Consider the following 19,136-nt stretch of genomic DNA (forward strand, 5'->3'; position numbering starts at 1 on the left):
CCACCAGGGTCTGCTCCTGGGTCCAGGAAGACCCTCTGGAGCTGGGGCTCACCAGCAGGCTGGGATTCAGGGCCCATGGGCCACACAAGAAATATTTTTGATGGGGTGACTGGTATGTCCACAGTTTTCTATATACCTTGCGATTCTATTACATATAAGTAACGAATAGGTCGCCCTAACCTTGGAGAAAACAGTTCTTCTTTCACCTCTGTTCACTCTGCACTAAAGAATCCATTTCTCTCTTATTCCTCCAAGCCATGCCTCTGCCCTCTGCCAGGGGGTGCTGCTCCTCACATGCTGTTTCTAAAAGGGTGGGCCCTGAGCCTCTGCGAAGGAATCCTTAGGTGGATGGTTAAAACACAGACTCCGGGCCCCACCCAACTCCTGCTGCACCAGGAGGTCTGACCCGTGACTTGGGAATCCGCATTTTCCTAAGTTGCCCCCAGGTGATGCCGATACACAGCCACGAACCAGGAAGTACTGCTTCAGCGCTGGGGGCCACCCACTGGTTGCTCCGCCAGCCAGCGTGTGGGGGAAAATGTTGCAACTCTTTATATTTATTTTCTGCTTAAAAGAGTAAAAAAGTCATTGTCCGAATTGACAGCAGTGGAGGGAACTAACTGATTAATTTAGAAGGGGCCCAAGAGAGCCTGTCGGATGGATAGAAATTTTCTTTATCTTGATGGTGGTGCGTACATGGTATATCCACCATTTGTGGAGACTCTTCAACTGTACGTGGGCACATTTTATTGTGTAAATCACACCTCAGTCAGGTTGATTTTGAAGTTATTTTTAAAGGTAAAAGCATTATCAAATATTTAATATACAAATTAAAAGTTATATACATTACATTATTAAATAAGTATTCACATAATCAGAGTTCACGATCAAAATTTCCTCTGTTAGTCCTGGACGGTATAGCTCAGTTGGTCGGGCACCATCCCGTACACCGAAAGGTCACCAGTTCGATTCCTGGTCAGGGCACATGCATGGGTTGTAGGTTTGATCCTCGGTGGAGGTGTGGACAAGAGGCAACCGATCACTGTTTCTCTCCCTCTCTTTTGCCCTCCCTTCCCCTCTGTCTAAAAGTAAACAAAAATAAAATCTTTTAAAAAAATTTTCACTACTGACAGACAAGGAATCAAAATGTTTGGAAATTACTTGCTAGATGACCTCCCAGTTGGTCTGAAATGTACTGAAATCGCTCCTCAATGGGTAAGTGTTAAAGGATCATAAAACGGGGCTCTACTCTCTCCTCCCAGAGTTCAGCTCCCCTGCTCCAACTTGGTTAAACTGACTTCTCACTGGACCTGAAATCCTAAGTGCTTCCAGATTCTTTTACTCCTTTTCCATCCTCATCCTGGGGCCATGGCAATTTCAAAATAGCCTATAGGGAAAGGTCACAGATACCTGTCTGGACAGAACTGTGGTCAGAAGCAGTAAGCAAACTGGAACCCTTTTACAGAAGGAAAACAAATCCACCCTCATTTTAAATATTTAATCTTGCTGTCTCTATATTACGTAAAAAGTCGGATGCTTATTTGTCACTAAGATTTTATCATGATTCACAGTATCACTTCTAATGACGTGGTTTCTTAGGATCAATGTCTACAGAAAGCTACAGAAAATGAGTCGAATTCGATCAAATCAAAATAAAAGTGAAAGCAAATCTAAAAAGAGAACAAAAAGTTCCAAATGGGTCTTATGGGGTACACGCGTCTTTGCGCTTTGATGTCTCAGAAAACAGCCTGTCTCCAAGGCCATCGCCCTAACAACACGACCCCAAGGACAGAGCATAGTTCGTAACAGAAGGAACTCCCAGGAAGACAGACACCTTCTGGGTAAACACACCCACCTAAACAATGCATGACGTGCTAAAGTAAAAGGCAAACCCGGAAAACACTACGCTAAGTGACAGAAGCCCAACACAATGCAATACACTTTGTATGACTCCATTTACAGGAAATGTCCAGAATAGGCCAACCACAGGCAGACGTCATCAGAGGTTACCATGGGCTGGGGAGGGGGATGAGGGGGGCCTGCTGATGGGGAGGGCCTTCTTTCTGGGGAGAGGGAAATGTTCTGCAACGAGGCAACGGTGAGGGTTGCACAACACCACGAATGTGCTCAGTGCCACTGAACTGTACACACTCTACAATGGTAAGAAATAAAAATAAGAAAAGTTATTACAGACAAACAGAGCGCTAAGATGCCAAAAAAAAAAACAAATGCAAATAAGCAACAACTAAAAATTAAACACCAAGCCAAGACAAACTTTAAAAACAAGCATCATGACTTAAATGTTCGACGCATCATGGTTTGTTACAGTAAAACAACTGAAAACGATCTGTACTTTAATAATGTGAAAATTGATACGTAAACTGTGTGTATTCCTACAAAGGAAAGCCACACGTGGGAAGGCACCACAGCAGTCCCTCTCCCAAAAGCCGTGGAGCTGGGGCAAGAGAAAATAGAAATCCATGCACCAAGTATCTAAATACTTTAATTAATCAAGCTAAGAAATGGTCCAATACCATACGTTCTCTCTTATTTTTTTCATTAAAAGATTTCATTTATTTTTAGAGAGAAGGGAAGGGAGGGAGAAAGAGAAGGAAAGAAATATCGATGTGAAAGAAAAACATCCATTGGTTGCCTCTCATACACGCCCCGACAGGGGACCCAACCCAAATGTGCCCTGACTGGGGATCAAACCGGCAACCTTTGACTTTGCTGGACGACACCCACCCAACTGAGCCACACCACTCAGGGGTCTCTCTTCCTATCTTGACAGACAGGCTTCCATGAGGACCTGGAAGGCCGAGTTGGAATTTAGAATTCCCAGACTCCTCAGAGTTCTACGGTAGGACATACCAGCATGACAAACATTCCGCCCAGGCCCCCAGCTCCAGCCCTCCAGTTTTCTTCCCAACCCAGGTGACACACTGCTCACGTCACCACACAGAGGCAATGGACATGCCAGCCAAATTCCTTCCACGTGTACGAAGACCTGGGGAAGAGGTCCATAGGGGCTCCAGAAGTAGCCTTGGGAATTCCAAGATCACGGGCTCAATTCTAGATCAGGGCACCTGTTTATGTTGTAATCCCTGGCCGGGGCATGTACAGAGGCAACTGATAAAATGCTTCTCTCTCACATCAATGTTTCGCTCCTTCTCTCTCTCACGCCCTTCGCCTTTCTCCAAAATCAGCAAGCACGTCTTCAGGAGAGGATAAAAAAATTAAAACATGAAACACCCTATGATCCGCAATCCCACTTCCGGGTATATTCCTACAGGAAATGAAATCATTATCTCCGAGAGGTGTCCGCAGTCCCGCGCTCACTGCAGCATTATCCACCGTACCCAGCACGTGGAAACTGCCGAAGTGCCCGTCGACAGATGAAAGGATCAAGAAAATGTGGTATATATATATATGTATAGAATGGAATAGTATGCAGCCACAAAAAGAAAATGCTGCCATTAGTGGCAACATGTATGAACCTGAAGACATTATGCTAAGTGAAATAAGCCAGTTACAGAAAGACAAATACTACATCATCTCCCTTAAACACGGAGTCTAACAAAAAGCCAAACTCACAGAAGAGAGGAGCCTTGCCAGGGATGGGGGGAGGGATGTTGGTGAAAGGACGTTGGTACAAACTTTGTTATACGTGGATGAGGTTTGAAGATCTAAGGTGCAGGATGGTGACTACAGTTAATAATGATGTACACTTGAAATTGAATGAGGGAATTGATCTTAAGCGTTCTCACCATCAAAAAAGGGGTAGGGTCCTGGCTGGTGTGGCTCAGTGGATTGAGTGCCGACCTAAGAACCAAAAAGTCACTGGTTCAATTCCCGGTCAGGGCACATGCCTGGGTTTCGGGCCAGGTCCCCCACTGAGGGTGCGTGAGAGGCAACCAACTAATGTTTCTCTGGCACACTCATGTTTCTCTCCCTGTCATTCTCCCTCCTCCTCTCTCTAAAAATAAATAAAGTCTTTAAAACGAAAAAAAAGATACCATTTTATACTCTTCAGATTGGCATAAATCAGAGAAGTCTGATGATATCAAGTGCTTGTTGGCCAAAAAATGGGGGACCCTGGGACTCTCAAACATGAAAGTAGAAATTGGCACAACCACCGTTAATAGCAACTTGTTCTAATCTGGAAAAGTTGGAGCTGTGCAACCACCCGACTCAGCAATTTCATTTCCTAATGGCACGCCCCGAGAGGTTCTTGCCAGGAGCACCAAGTGATGGGTGTACTCTTGGCGGCACAGTTGGTTGGAGCAAAAACTTGGAAATACCCCAAATGCTCGTTATTGGAGGAACAGGTACTGAATCATGGTAAAAAAAAAAAAAATCATATGATGAAATACTACACAGCTGTTAAAAGTTAATAATTAGACTCTGGTGACAACATGAATAAGATGTCCAAAAACCTAACATTGAGTGAAAATTCTAAAATATGTAAAACAGTACTGCAGCCCTGGCTGGCATAGCTCAGTGGATTGAGCGCGGGCTGCGAACCAAAGTGTCGCAGGTTTGATTCCCAGTCAGGGCACATGCCTGGGTTGCAGGCCATGGCCCCCAGCAACCGCACATTGATGTTTCTCTCTCTCTGTTTCTCCCTCCCTTCCCTCTCTAGAAAATATAAATAAATAAAATCTTTAAAAAAAAAACAGTACTGCGTTTTGCATATGGATATAATATACATGTAAGTGAGGAAATTATAAAATTACAGAAAGGCAGGATACACACCCAAATCATGACTGAGGTTGCTTCTGGGAAGAAAGGGGAGTTAAGACCAGGGAAGAGAAAAAAATAATAACCTCAGGCCCATTATGGCTCTCCACTTTACTTTAGAAAGTAAGAAACAGAAATGAAAAATGTAAACACTGCTTATTTCTGGAAAGGTGAGTTATGAGCTTATTACATTAATATAACTTGTTGCGTTATATACTCAGAATAGATATACTCCATTGCTGGTTATATTATTCTTTGCACTTTGGGGGGGTTGGGGGGGTCAGTTTATGAAAGAGTCAACGAATCCTCTCCCCACTGACCCACCCCCACCCAGAGCTTCAGTGAACCACAGGGGAAAGGCACACAAACAGGAAAGAACACAGAGGAAACAGCCATGTTAGCAGAAACCACGAAGCTGGTCGAAGACACACAGACAACCTGCTTTAAGCAGAGATCACGCTTGCAAAAAAAATAACTTGAATTCATGAAAGATTACACTTCACACGGCCATTTGACCACATAAGTAGCTCATTAAGAAGTTAGGCAGATCTAGGTTCAACACCAACTCTGCCAGCTACCTGTGATGTGGCCTTCAGTAAATTTCTCAACAGCTCTGGGCCTGAGTTTCCTTACATTAAGATGGGGCTTGCAACACCTGCACCTCAAGAATCATGGTCAAGACTAACTCAGATCCTTTCTCTAAGTGCTTATCAGAGCGCTTGGTGTACACAGTTATTGATTCAGTGATGGGTATTGCGTGTGTCAGAACTGGGATTAGAACTCCACCCGTGGGCCTCTATTTCAGCAAAGCGATCAGAAACAACCAAACTGATGCACCAAAACAAACAATTATCCAACAACAAAGCAAGCCCTGGTGTTGACTAAAAGGTGTGGCTAAACTCAATGTAAGAGAAAAGATGGGAACTACAGAATCTGAAAGATCCCATTTATGCGTGACAGCACTACAAAGGCAATTTTGTAAATCCAGCCAAGTGCAAACTGTCCTCAAACAGAACAGTTTACCAGACTGAATGGTAATCTCAAGGTGGGTACCAAGTGGTCAACAGATCCCATTTACCTGTAATCCACAAAAAAAGTTCTTAGACGCCCACACTTCAAGTTTTAGAAGATAAGGTTTTACAAGTTTCTAGGAAGGTGAGAACATTTTTAAAACATACTTGGGGAAAAAAAAAACACATTATTTATTTTCCAGGCTTCGAGCCAAAAAAATTCTTCATTATTTTGAGGACACAATGCACATTAGTGGATTGAAAATTCGTAATTCCCAAATTCAAAAGCGATGCAAAGTAAATAAAAGTTAATAAAAATATGGCAACCAATAAACGTAAGGAATAAAAATTTATCACTTCTAAAATAAAAGTAGACTTGAATGAATTCCCCAAAGGATCCATCCAAACTTTCGCTGACCAAATTATCCCTATACTATATACATTCTTTTAAAATATAGAAAAGCGTAGGTTAGCAACCTACATTATAAGCTTAAAATGGTTTTGATATTGCAAACCAGACCAAAATAAATAATAACGTTCATAAAACTAAAACCTCAAGTTTCTAAAATTCCTAAGACAAAAAACTAAAATTTCTAGAAGCTTATGTATAAGAAATCAAAACAAAGTTTCTAAAGCTATTGGATATGTAATATATTGAAACAATTATGGATTATGTCTGTATAGGTTTTTTTCCTGAAAAGGTAAGTCGGATTATAAAACAATCAGGAAAATTCAAACCAACTGGAAATTCAATGAAACTGAGATTGTAATTGTAAAAAATGTGATCACTGTACCATGATTACGTTAATGAAACAGAGTCCTTACGCTTCATAGACACTAAAGTACTTATGAAGCAAAGAAACATTGCAGATGGGGACAAAGATGGAGAGGAGGGAATAAATGAAACAAAATTGTCCATATTTTCAAAACTGGCGAAGCAAAGTGACGTGTATGTGGGGTCCATCATTCTTTTTTCGCTACTTTAAAATAGCCATAGTAAAAAAAAATGAATAAAAGCAGCATCTGTATTTAAAACTTAATTAGGTTAAAAGCCAAAGCTAGTCAGTGAAAACGATTTCACAACAGAACAGAAGAGGTAACAAAGCCTTCCAACCCTTTCTCTGGCAGAATGCTAGAATGTTCCTTCCTCTTCTTTCTGTCCTCCCCCCTTCCCTCCTGTCTTCCTTCCTGATGTCATCCGAGGCTGTGACTTAGCTTCTCCCTCTGTATCCGGAACTTCCCAAAAGCCAGACATACTTCCCAACTGGTGCCTCGCAACATATTCAAGAAATATTTTTCAATAACAAAGCATATTCAAGCACTTTAACGTTTTTTAGGTTTGCCCTAAACAAGTAATTTTTAAAATAATACATTATCCATTTAAAACATGACCTTTACATATTTTATTACTCATTAGTGGGGGTGAGTAATCTAAAGTTTTCCACCAACAAGTGCATGATCAGAGCTTTGATGACCATCATTTTGGACACTAGGATGCCACTTAAAGTTTTTGAGGAGGGCAAAATGTGAAAAGTCCTATATTAAGAAAAATAAGTGAGCAGAACTACCCAGGGAGAGAAAAGATGGGAGAAAGACTACCGTCAGAGACAGTCGTATACTAACTCGACAAGGCATTCCTTCAGAAGGGAGATGGGTAGCAGGACCCAAGCAGGAAAAGGATGGGGGACTTCAATAAAAGGACTTGGTGATTAAGGCATTGTGAAGGATGGAGAAGGGGTTGGCGGGGGCGTCAGAGATCCTGCCCAGGCGGCAAGATGGTGAATTTAACATGCTCCTGACACCGGAAGACCGAGAACCCAGATTCAGCCAAAGGCCTGGGCAACGGAAGTACACAAAGCAGGCATCTCTGTAGATGTAACCCCTTCACCCCAAGATGTGAGCTCTTAGGGAGAGACTTCGTAGACAGGCCAACAGATGCAACCCCAACCTTGAGGCACATCTATATTGAGGAGGCAATAAAGAACAAGTGGAAACCCAGAAATAGCTGCCTGAGACGTAAGCCACACTATTTCAAAGTGGTCCCAAGAACGGGCAGGCGGTGGCTTGGGCCCCCGCGGAGAGGCCACCAGGAAAGAATGCTGGGAGAAAACACATCATTGGTAATAACCCCGAACGGACGGTGCGGACCAGCATCAGGTATCAGAAAAGGGACAAGAGGGAAATGGAGATGGATCTAGGTGCGCAGCGCGGTGGGAGTGTGGGAACGCGCCTAGGAACGGAGGTAGCCAAGAGGTAAACACTAAAGATCCCAGGGAGTGGAGGCATTCTCCTTCGTTCCCAAATCTGCCTCCAAGTTCTCTCGCCCGGGCGGGCCCCAAAGTACCTTATTAAGAGGGCGGGGAGTTAAAGGTAGTCTTCCCGGAGGCAGCATCACATGAGCTGTGTTTGAGAGAAAAGTCTAGGGGCGCTGGAGGAAGGGCTCTCCGCACACAAGTGAGGCGCTGGAGGAAGAGGCTGTGGGGTGCAAGGGCCCCCCTCCCCCGAGGGCGCGCCCCTCTCGGACAGCAGCCCCGACAGTCTTCCCAGCCCGGGACCCGGGAAGCCGCCCCTCCCTCGCAGCGCACTTACCGCTCCGACTGCGAATAGTGGCACCGGCCCAGCAGATTGAGTTTGCAGAGGTGCAGGTTTTCGCAGCCTTTCGGGCAGTACTTGCGACGGCAGACGCGGGCTAAGGTAGTGGCCACCACGGACCGGGTGACCCCGGCCCTGTCGCCGGTCTCCAACACCAAGAAGTGGTTGGGCCCGGCCGCCTCCAGCACCTCGCAGAGCTGCGCCTCGGAGAGTTTAATCTCTTCGAGCAGCGCGGCCAGGGCCATGCGGCCCCCGTGGGCGCACAGGAGTTTTGTGATGAAGGAGCACACCGACGGGTCCGCCATGGCGCTGCGCTGGTCTGGCCGCGACGCGCGTCTCGGCTCCGGCTAGAATCGAAACTTACGGGAGCCCCGGGGGCGGAGGCGGGCGCGGGCGGTGCTTTGGCTGGGCGCGCCCGGGGTTCGTGAGCGCGCGCTCCCCGCCGCGATCTGCGGAGCGCGGCAGTTTCGGTTTCCCGCTCGGCTGTGGGTCGAGAGGCCAGATGCCGCCGACCCGATCGAGTATCGGGTCTAAAGTCAACCGCGACAGCAACCGAAAGGAAAAAAGGCGAACCCCGCGGGCGATGGGCAGACGACCGCGACGGCGGCCACCGCCGCCGCCCTACGCCTCCCTCTGGGTTCTAGGCTCCGCGAGAGTGAGGTCCCCGGCTGGGCAGAGCGAGGCTTCTTCGGAAAGAAGAGAAACTAAAAATGATCTCAGGTCGCTGGAGCAGTTTTTATAAGGCGGCCGGGGTGACTTATGACGCGAGTTTGGGAGCCGCCTTAAGGTGAATATCATTAACTTTACTCCATGTTGGAGGAAGTAAATTGAGTATGCACGCACAGCCACCAGGCTGGATCCCGGATGCCACACGAGGTTCCCCATACCGGTTTACAACTGCCACCAGATCGTAAGACCGGCTAGCCAGAACCAGTGCGCCCTTTCTCCTACACCACCAGGCTCTTAAAAAAAAAAAAAAAAAAGCGATTATTCCTCTCCCTCTCTTTTGCCTTCTCTTGAACTTTTGAAAGAACCTCTCCCTGACCTTTCCTGGCCGGCCTGCCTGCCTGCACATTGCTGACCTTGGTGCCCCAGGCATCCCTGAATTCTCTACAGCAAGCAGCCACAGAGGGGCATGTTTAGACATATCCCGAGATTCCAGATAGGTTTCTTCCTTTAGTTTTCTGGACAAGACCTTTTTCCCTGTGGGGACCCACTGGGTCCCCTGGAGTTGGTATAAAGATTAAGTAAAAACCTTTGCGCTACAAAAGATACAAAAGAAATTTTATCTGAAATTCTCTTGATCTGACTAAAGCAGAGCCTCCTGAAAATACAACTACCTTTGACTCTCTTCCGAGGGAGTTCACAGCTAAGTCAGTTGCCAGGGGGAGACACCCTGCCCATTGCCATTAGCATCAATAAGCCCAGTTGCACCTTCCATACTCTCCCATGGAAGCCTGAAAAACCCCCTTTTGTTAAATTGAGAGATACAATCTTCTAGCTATTCCAGTTTTCCATTACTGGGAGCTCCCCACCCTTATCCAGGTGTAAATAAATCTTGTCTTTTCTCCTATTCACCTATTTGTCTGTTAACTTGCAGGCCCTCAAGTGCTGGACCCAGGTTCGGAGAAGAGAAAGTTTCCCCTGCAACACTCCAAGTGAAATAAATGGGTCATTGGATCATATGATCCAAGGAAACAAACTTTTTTTTTAGATTGGGAGAACTCAGTTGTCGAATTAGAAATTCTACAAAATGATGATTGTGGATTCTCCTCAGGTCAGTCATTCGTGGTGGATGAACTTTGTCTCCCGGGAATAGAATACTTTGGTATGAAAACCAGCCAAACTTGAGGCCCACACAAGAACGTCTGACATGTTCCCTCCAGCTATTCTATAGTTGCCTGTGATCCACTTGGCCTTAACTGTGGTCTGATAGGCTCCCAAGAAAGGGCTTTCATGATCAAATCCATTAAATTCAACATAGCATCTTGCCCTAGCCAGAGTGGCGCACTTGGTTGGAATGTCATCCTGTAAAGCAAAAGGTCAAAGTTTCAATTCCCGGTCAAGGCACATGCCTAGGCTGCGATTCTGTCCCCAGTTAGGGGTGTATGAGAGGCTCTCTTTCTCTCCCTTCTCTTCCCCTGTGCCTAAAATCAATAAGCATGTCTTTGGGTGAGGGTAAAAATAAAAATAAGTAAGTCCTTACATTAGTCAGTCACTCTGAACATGCAGAAGTTTAACACATACTCCCTGCCCTCAAAGAGCTTGTGTTTGGGAAGACATGAAAAAACATTTAATTGTGATGGAATCAGGTCCCAAATAGCATCACTTGTGCTAAAACCTATGAAACCAAATCTAGATTTAATACCTGATTTCACTCCACTTTCACCCTCTCCCAGAAATATAATCTTAATTGACCAGTCTAGAATTTGGTAAAAAATCTGTAAGGTAAAATCTGTTGTTGTTGTTGTTGTTGTTGTTGTTGTTTTAATAATGTATTGATTGATTTGAGAGAGAGAAACATCACTTTGTTGTTCCACTTCTCATGCGTTCATTGGTTGATTCTTGTCTGTGCCTTGACCGAGGATCAAACCCACAAACTTGGTGCTTCGGGCCAGTGCTCTAACCAACTGAGATACCCAGCCAGGGTTTGTTATGGGGGCCCTCTCCACGTCTCCCTCAGCCCCCAGGGAGAAGAGGCAATCTGCATGATAAAACCCTGCCCTTTTCTTCCTCCCCAAAAAAGATGATGTCATGGCCTAAAAATAGTCATTTCTTTTGCTACTAATTCACCCTTCTGCCTATAAAAACTTTCCATTCTATATAACCCGTTGGAGGCCCTTCTAGCTGCTAGATGGGATCTTGCCAGCTTTATGAATCGCTTAATAAAGCCAATTAGACTTTCAATTTTACTGGGTTGAATTTTGTTTATTAGCAGGTTAAATGCTGTGATTGGTATATAAGGCATTTGAGAAGGTAAAGTACAGTTTGACTACAGAGGTTGGGAATAGAAACACAAAATCCCCTTCCATTTGAAGCCATGAAAAATGATTTAAGGGATTGTGGGGAGGGGAAAGGCGGCTATTTAGGGAAGTCTTGAAATCTGTGCCATCCCGGATTGGGTTTTCCAGGAAGCAGACACAGATAATGGAGTTAGGAGCACAGAAGACAGACGGTTTCCTGCGGTGTCACACCAGAAAAAGTTAAGGGAAGAGACTGATTGGTCTGTGGGGGCTGTCAGACTGCCACGCAAACCTCTCAAGTCTGCCAGCCTGCCGGGAAACAGGCGCCCAGCCTCGGGCCACTGCCTTGCTTCCTCCTGTAGCTGGGAGGGCTTCGGGGGAGAAGTACGTGACTTCAGTCCAAACACTGGGGCGGATCCTGAAGCAGCTTAAGCTCGAGGCTATCACCTATACACTCCCTGAGTTGAGTAACGCTTCCCAGCCGACTGGGGGTAAGAGTGACACGTTGCACCACCAGCATCTATTTCTCCTTCCGTATTCAGAAAACATCTTCAGGGGTCTGACGGGCCGCTCTTCCTGAAAGGAAACTCAGCAGAAGAAAGTTCATGTAATTAACTGTAGCCCGTGCCAAGGCAACTGGTTGCAAGGCCACGACTGAGCTTCCTGATGTACTTCCACCACTGTGCATCCTAATACCACCACCCCGCCGTCAGCTACCACCTCAGCGCTCTCAGTAGCTTCCCTGGGTGTGCAGCCTAAATCCTCATTTCAACTGGCCTAAGTGCCTTGTCAGACTAGGGTTGCTGCTCTCATCTCGTTCATTTGGTCACTGGATGACACTCCAATACATCACCGGAGTGCGCACACAGGTCATCACCCATTTTTAGCTCGAATCCACAGAGTGAGATGACCCATCGATACCCCCAGCTTGGTTTTCTTTCCCTTGCTTAGCTGTTTCTGTGGGACGCCTCGTGTGGCCTTAGGGTGTAAACTGGGGGAGGGAGGACAGTGCAACTGTAATGAGTGACGTGGGAATCTGGGCTACTTAATCAGCTCGTGAGTCCTGGTGGTGTCAGCCCCAGACGTACCAGTTTCCTCTTACGTTGGCTTTGATGCTGGGTCTGCCTGGCTTATGACTTTCTGTGTCTGCTAGGACTCGGCTCGTGACGGCCAGTTCCGAACCCAGGTTCAAGCAGGATCTGTACCGGTGCCCAGCCGCAAGGTAGGAGCTGTTTTTCCAAAGGAGTGTAATTCTTCGCCACACTTGGCATAACTTTGGGGATGGCATTGTGATTCTGCCGCTGGAACTTGCCACAACTGTCACACTACATCTTCTCCCATCGCTGACACTTCTAACACGCTAGGCTCTGCCAGATTGTATAGTCCAAGCAGAAGGGCTGTTTGAATAGCAGCCTGGACCTGCTCTGAGCCCCACACAAAGCTAGCCACCTCCCATGTCACCTGGTATGTGGGCAGCAGTAGTATTCTTAGGTGTAGAGTGTGTTTCCTCCAGAACCCAAAGATTCCTAACAAGCTCTGTGCTTCCTTCTTTCTAACAGGGGGTCCAAGACACAGCAATTTGTTTCTTTACTTAGGAGGAAATGTAGCAGGATGCTGCTCCCCATCAGGCCTCTCATATCATTCAGGGAAGGGGCAGGTCACAAAAACGATAGGATTTACCTCCCACTTTCTGGAGCGCTTGTGTCATTTCAAGCTGCTAGTGCGTGCACCACCTTCTTCTTCTGCCTGAGCAACATGATATGGTTGTTAGAGTGGATTGAAGTGATGCTATGGTTGTCTTTGGACTATATTAGGACAGAGGACTGAAGAGTGAACACAAAACTATGGCAAAATTGCAAATGCTGGTTGGTATCCATGCTGTGTGAATATGAACTATTTCGGATCCTCTTCCTTGACTGGGAACAGAAAGGAATGCATTTGCCAAATGGATGGCTGCAATTGTGAGCTAGAAATGACATACATAGAAGAAGGAGGGGTGGAAGGGGGTCCACAGTGCCTAAAGAAAAAGCCCATAAATAACTTTGGGTACCTGCCTTAACTGTGATTAACTGCCTCTGGTCACGTAACTTTTCTACAACGTATGACAAGAGGTGGTCTAGAACAAGATAAGGACCTGAGTTAATAGACCTCCACACAAACCTACGTTTAGGCAGTCACGTCTTCCCGTGGGAAAGCGTTCACAACCTCTGCCCACCAAATTAATATGTAACTCCCTTACACCATGACTATATAAGCTCTCAGGACAAAGGACCTGCTGCCTTGCCCTGCCCTGTCTTACCTCCTGCCTTTCATTCACCTCAGCAAGGCCCATTCTCTTCCCTGAGAACGTATCACGGATAAACTCTGCTTGCATACTAGAGCACTTGCTGATCTTTAATTCTTTACTGCATCGGAAAGAAGAACCAAGCTTCCCACAAACAAGCATGTACCTGAGGCTGCGTAACTCCACTCAAGCCAAGCCACTCTGTCAGACACGGCTGGTGTAAAGGGGTTCCACTTCCTTGCAACTGTTGGCCATCATTCTCCAGTATCCACCCAACTGCTGCTGGGTCAACACTGGCAAGTTAAATGGACAGAAGGTAGGGACCACTATCTTTCTGAGAGTTAAGAGTGGCACTAACAGCCGCCATCCTCCCTTACCCGGGATGTAATGATATTTTGTGGTTACTATCTGAGGGAGAATCCAAAAAAACACCAGAATTATCTTCTGGAAGGCAGGCTCCTTACAGTACAGGCTTCCTCTGCTAGGTGAGTGTTCTAGGAACCCATCTGTATCTGTGTACCAGCTGCTGTTGTTATGAGAGGCTACATTTGGCTTCAGCGAATTTTTCTGGAAGACTCAAGGCGTTTGCCCATTTCAGGACGGATGATTTACAAGCACACCTGCCCACACCGTGCTGAGTGTTCGGCAGTTTTTGACTAAAAATGGCAGGACTGCCGTGCCCTACCCTCCCTGTTCACCCAATCTTGCCCCAAGCAACTTTTTTTGCTGTTTCCCCAGGTGAAAAAAAAAAGTCCTCAAGGGGAAATATTTTGCCGATGTGGAAGAGGTGAAACAAAAAGTAGCAGAAGCACTAAAAGGAATCAAAATTGATGAGTTAAAAAACTGTGTTGAGCAGCAGAAAGACACTGTCTCGATAGGTGCATTGCATCAAATGGAGAGTACTTTGAAGATGACTGAAGTTTAAACATGTAAGAATAAATATGCAATTTTTTTCTTTATTTAGTTTTTTAAAAGATTTTATTTATTCCGTTTTAGAGAGGAGGAAAGAGAGGGAGAAAGACATCAATGTGTGGTTGCCTCTCACATGTTCCCAACGGGGCACTTGGCCCACAACCCAGGCATGTGCCCCTACCAGGTATCAAACCAGTGACCCTTGGGTTCGCTGCAGGTCAGTGGTCAATCCACTGAGCCACACCAGCCAGGGAAAATACATAATTTTTAATAAATAAATTCCTGGTTTTGGGGGTCTCCCTTCCTATTGGCCTGGAGGGAAGGAGGCAGGCGCAGTTAAAAATGCTTCCGTGTGCCTCCCCTGCTGTGATGGCTCCCCTTGGGCAGATGAGAGCTGCCACAGCAGGGGAGGGTCCCAGGGACACCATGTGAGGGTTGGCCCAGCTCCCAAGTCCCATCTGCATATCTGCAGACTAGGAGGATGACAACCAGTGAGTCCATGGACCCAAGGGACCCATTGGAGGCTGGACCTTAGGGTTCTAGTTGCTCCCACTCTAACAAGGGGGAGGGGGGAGTCCATGAAGAGGCTTCAGGTCTCAGAGTATTAGTTGACCTCTGACCTTGTGCCCCAAAGTCATCAAAATGTCCCAGTGTTCTGTCGTTCAAGTAAATTACGGGATCTCTGTGGGGAAGGAGAGGAGGAACTATAACAGCTCATTCTTGCGCAGTGCTGTAGGTCCTTCTCCCTGGGCACCTGGCCACCTCTCAGCCACTGGGTTTTGCTGCTGAACACTGATTCAGCAAGTGAAACCAGGCAAGGAACTGTGACCTTTACTTTGGGAGACCATCTTCCTTATTCTCCTGCTTAGTAAATCTCATTCTTTTTAGATCTATTTTCCTCCTAGGAAAATTCAGTTCTACTCCTGATTTCTGAAGCTCTCTTCTGGTCAGATCCCCGGCTGCCACTGTGACCTGGATGTTACAAATGCCTGGCTTCCGAGGTTAAGAGCCGTTACCTGGTATCTATTGCATCAGGGTCCTATGACCCCCATGGCTGTCAGTGAGTCAAGTTCCGAAACAGCCCCTCCTAAGGTGAGCTACACCCTACAGGGAAAGCATCACTGAACTTCCTAGTGACACTGCTGTCCTTCTCACCACTGTGTTCCCGACAGCCTCGATGAACGGGACCCTTCTGAGCCATCCCGTGGAGCCTAGTCCTCTGGTGGGTCTTCTGGCCTCACCCTCATATACTTATTGCACCATGTTCACGTTTCTGAGTCTTTTCATTCTTTCTCCTATTGTCTTCCCCAGAAATTTAAGCATTTCAGCCTCACTCTTCATGGGCCATCAATTTTGCAGGCTGCCAGGAGCAGTAATTACTGGCAGTAATTTTGTGCCATCCCCCGATCCTTGCCAGGGTGCTAAAACTTGTGTCCTGCGCGAGAGTGCTTCTATGTCAATAAATTCTTCCGTGTAAAGTCCTGTATTCCAGGTCCCTTGGCAGGGACCGAGCAGCTTGTTCGGAATGGTAAGGTTGGAAGTCAAAACGGACCACTCACTTCAGAAGATTGACAAGGAAAGTGGAAGAGAGAAGAGGAAAGGAGAGGAATTATTCAAGTAGCTAGAGGGAGATTTTTGTGTTTGTTTGTTTGCTTGTGCATTACTGTTTTCATGGAACATCTGGGCATGCGTGAAAACTTCAAAGAGCTAAGTCTGGGGGGAGTGCAAAGCTGCAGTTTCTAGGGCACATTAGTATGACATCAGGCCACATGAGGCTGTTGAACCACGAGCCACCAAAAAGGGAAGCAAGCCCTGGCTGGGTATCTCTGCTGGTTGACACCAAGGTTGTGGGTTCGATCGCCAGCCAGGGCACATATAAGAGTCAACCAGTGAGGGCATAAATGGGTGGGAAAACAAGTTGAGATTTCTCTCTTCCTCTTTTTCTCTCTCTCCCCCTTCCTTTCACTCTAAAATTAATAAGTAAAAATATTTTTGCAAAAAATGGGGCAAAACTTATACACGGCTGATGAGTCGGCTTCGCTAAGTCATAGAAATTAGAAATACGTAAATGTCAGAGGGTTGAGTCAGATGTAATGTCTGAAGTCCACGGTAAACAGATGTTCGCCAGGAGATAAGGGAGGCAGGGAGGCCGTAATTAGCCAGACAGAGGAGGGCAGAGGGAGGGCTCAGAGGGGTTTTCCCTAGATCGAAACTGCCCGGCAGCTACTCTCCCTCAGAAGCACCGAACTGGGAGGAGAAGGAGCTGTAAGTGTAGTGGAGGGGTTAAATTTAGAGAGAGAAGGGTAGTTCCCCACTTTGAGAACACATTTAGACTTTGCTTTGGTGCTGTTAAAATGAGGAACTTCAGGCTGCAAACCTTCTCGAAACACTTGTCTGAAAGCAGAGGCAATGAGCAAGTCACAACTCGTCGATGAGATGGTCTAATGCAGTAGTCAGCTAGCTCCCAGCGCGTCTCACCTCCTGCTGTTTGCACCCTCGTGCAGGCCCTTCCCACTCTGAGCAGGACTGACCTGCATGCTCCATAGGACATCACAGAAACAACAGTGTGAGTTCCAAGACTAGGTCATATAAACCATTGTGACTGTCATCTCATTCGCTCTCTCAACACGCACTCTGGGGAAGCCAGTTGTTTTGTTGTGTGGACATTCGAGCAGCCTGATGGAGAGGTCCACGTGGCAGGTAACAAAGACCTACTGCCAACAACACACTAGCCTGCCTGGTGTGTGTGGGGGATGAGTCATCTGCAGTGGTTGGAGCTAAAGGAGCTCTAGCCAAGCAATCAGGTGACTGCAGCCCCAGCTGACAACGTCAGGAGAGACTTGACTCTGAGCTGGAACCATCCAGCTGAGCTGCACAGCATATACTATGGGAGATAAGAATATCGATTGCTTTAAACTATTAAGTTTTGTGGTAAATTGTGATGCAGCAATGGGTAATTAATACAGTCTGTCCAAACTCGCAAAGTCACAAAAGTTCCCACACACAAAGTAATGTGGACTCGAAGAATACTGGGTCTGTAACCAGGCCCGGAGGAGGACAGAAAGAATGGATCAAGGGAAGGGAGGCGATGAGAGGGAGTGGGAATTACAACAGGTTACCAGGTTGTGTGTGGCTGGAGAAGGATCACAGGAGACGGGAGACATCCAAGACCAGTGCAGGGAAGGTTAAGGCAGGACTGGGCTTGGCAGGCAGAGAGAGGCTCAGCAGCAGGCAGCAGGCTGGGTGGCGGTTCACAGTTCGGGCTTCTTCCTTGACTCCTGTACCACCGGGGATGGGATAGAATTAAGACTGTGCCCTGAATGGCAAGGCACCGGGTCAGATGCTGACGAGACCACCAGGCTCTGCACATTTACTATGCTGAATGTTCTCAGAGAGAGTCTGAAGGCATTGGCATCAAACCAGTGACCTTTTGCTTTGTGGGACAAAGCCCTTTGTGTGAGCCACCTGGCCGGGGTTAAGATGGTTTTGTTTTTTCTTCTTTTTTTAAAATTATTATTATTTTAAAGCCCTGGCTGGCATAGCTGGCGTAGCTCAGTGGATTGAACGCTGGCTGTGAACCAAAGTGTGGCAGGTTCGATTCCCAGTCATGGTACATGCCTGGGTTGCAGGCCATGACCCCCAGCAACCGCACATTGTTGTTTCTCTCTTTCTCCCTCCCTTCCCTCTCTGAAAATAAATAAATAAAATCTTTTTTAAAATTATTTTATTTTAAAAATATTATTATATTAAAGATTTTATTTATTTATTTTTAGAGAGAGGGGAAGGGAGAGAGAAAGAAAGGGAGAGAAATATCAGTATATATGGTTGCCTCTCATTCACCCCCAACTGGAGACCTGATTGGCAACCCGGACACGTGCCCCTGACTGGGAATTGAAGTGGTGACCCTTTGCTTCACGAGCCAGCTCTCAATCCACTGAGCCACACTGGCCAGGGCTAAACTGGTTATTTTTAAGAATCAAAAGACGCAGGTCCTGACTGCGTAGTCTGTTGGTTACAGTATTGTCTGATAAGCTGATGTTTCTCTCTCTTTCTGAAATCAATCAATCAATACATACATACTTACACACATACATACCTAAAATGACTTAAAAAAAAAGTCTGACGGAGAAGCTCTGCCATCCCCCTAACTGCCTAAAAGAAATGAGATAGAGGGCCTGTTCCAGGAAGGGAGATAACTACAGATCACCGATAACAGCAGTTTAGTTTGAACTAAGTGACACAGACAGGGAGGAACCTTGCAAAGCCTGTTTGACCAAAGTCCTCTCTCTGGGCCCGTTGTTGAAGACAGCCCAACGAACATTTGTCTACCAAACATTCGGTTTTCCATATGCATGTGAATTGCTTCCCTTCCCTTTAAAGTCCCAAACCACAACCCCCCTTTCTCTATGGCTCAAGGCGGCAACTATGCTTGGACTGCCTGATTCATCCTCAGGTCCAGGATTCTTCTGGAACCCCCACGTATGCAAATGTAATAAGTTTGGTTATTTTCTCCTGTTAATCTGCCTCGTGCCAATTTGATTGTTACACCAGCCAGAAGAACTTGGGTAGAAGAAGAATTTTTCCTCCCCTACCCTTTCATGACCAATGAACCTGGGAGGTAGGTACAATTATTAT

The 19,136-nt window shown here is 46.3% G+C and overlaps 1 protein-coding gene across 1 annotated transcript in view; it reads right to left on the minus strand.

The window, feature by feature from the left end:
* ZC3HAV1 (zinc finger CCCH-type containing, antiviral 1) overlaps positions 1-9,224 on the minus strand; it is a 57,839-nt gene extending 48,615 nt beyond the window's left edge. Inside the window, 1 exon segment of the mRNA XM_028525872.2 lies at positions 8,340-9,224. Within this exon segment, the coding sequence (XP_028381673.1) occupies positions 8,340-8,647 (308 nt within the window). The 5' untranslated portion in view covers positions 8,648-9,224.
* Positions 9,225-19,136: the final 9,912 nt, after the last annotated feature.

This window comes from Phyllostomus discolor, chromosome 10 (assembly GCF_004126475.2).
Source record: "Phyllostomus discolor isolate MPI-MPIP mPhyDis1 chromosome 10, mPhyDis1.pri.v3, whole genome shotgun sequence".
In the NCBI taxonomy this organism is placed as follows: Eukaryota; Metazoa; Chordata; class Mammalia; order Chiroptera; family Phyllostomidae; genus Phyllostomus; species Phyllostomus discolor.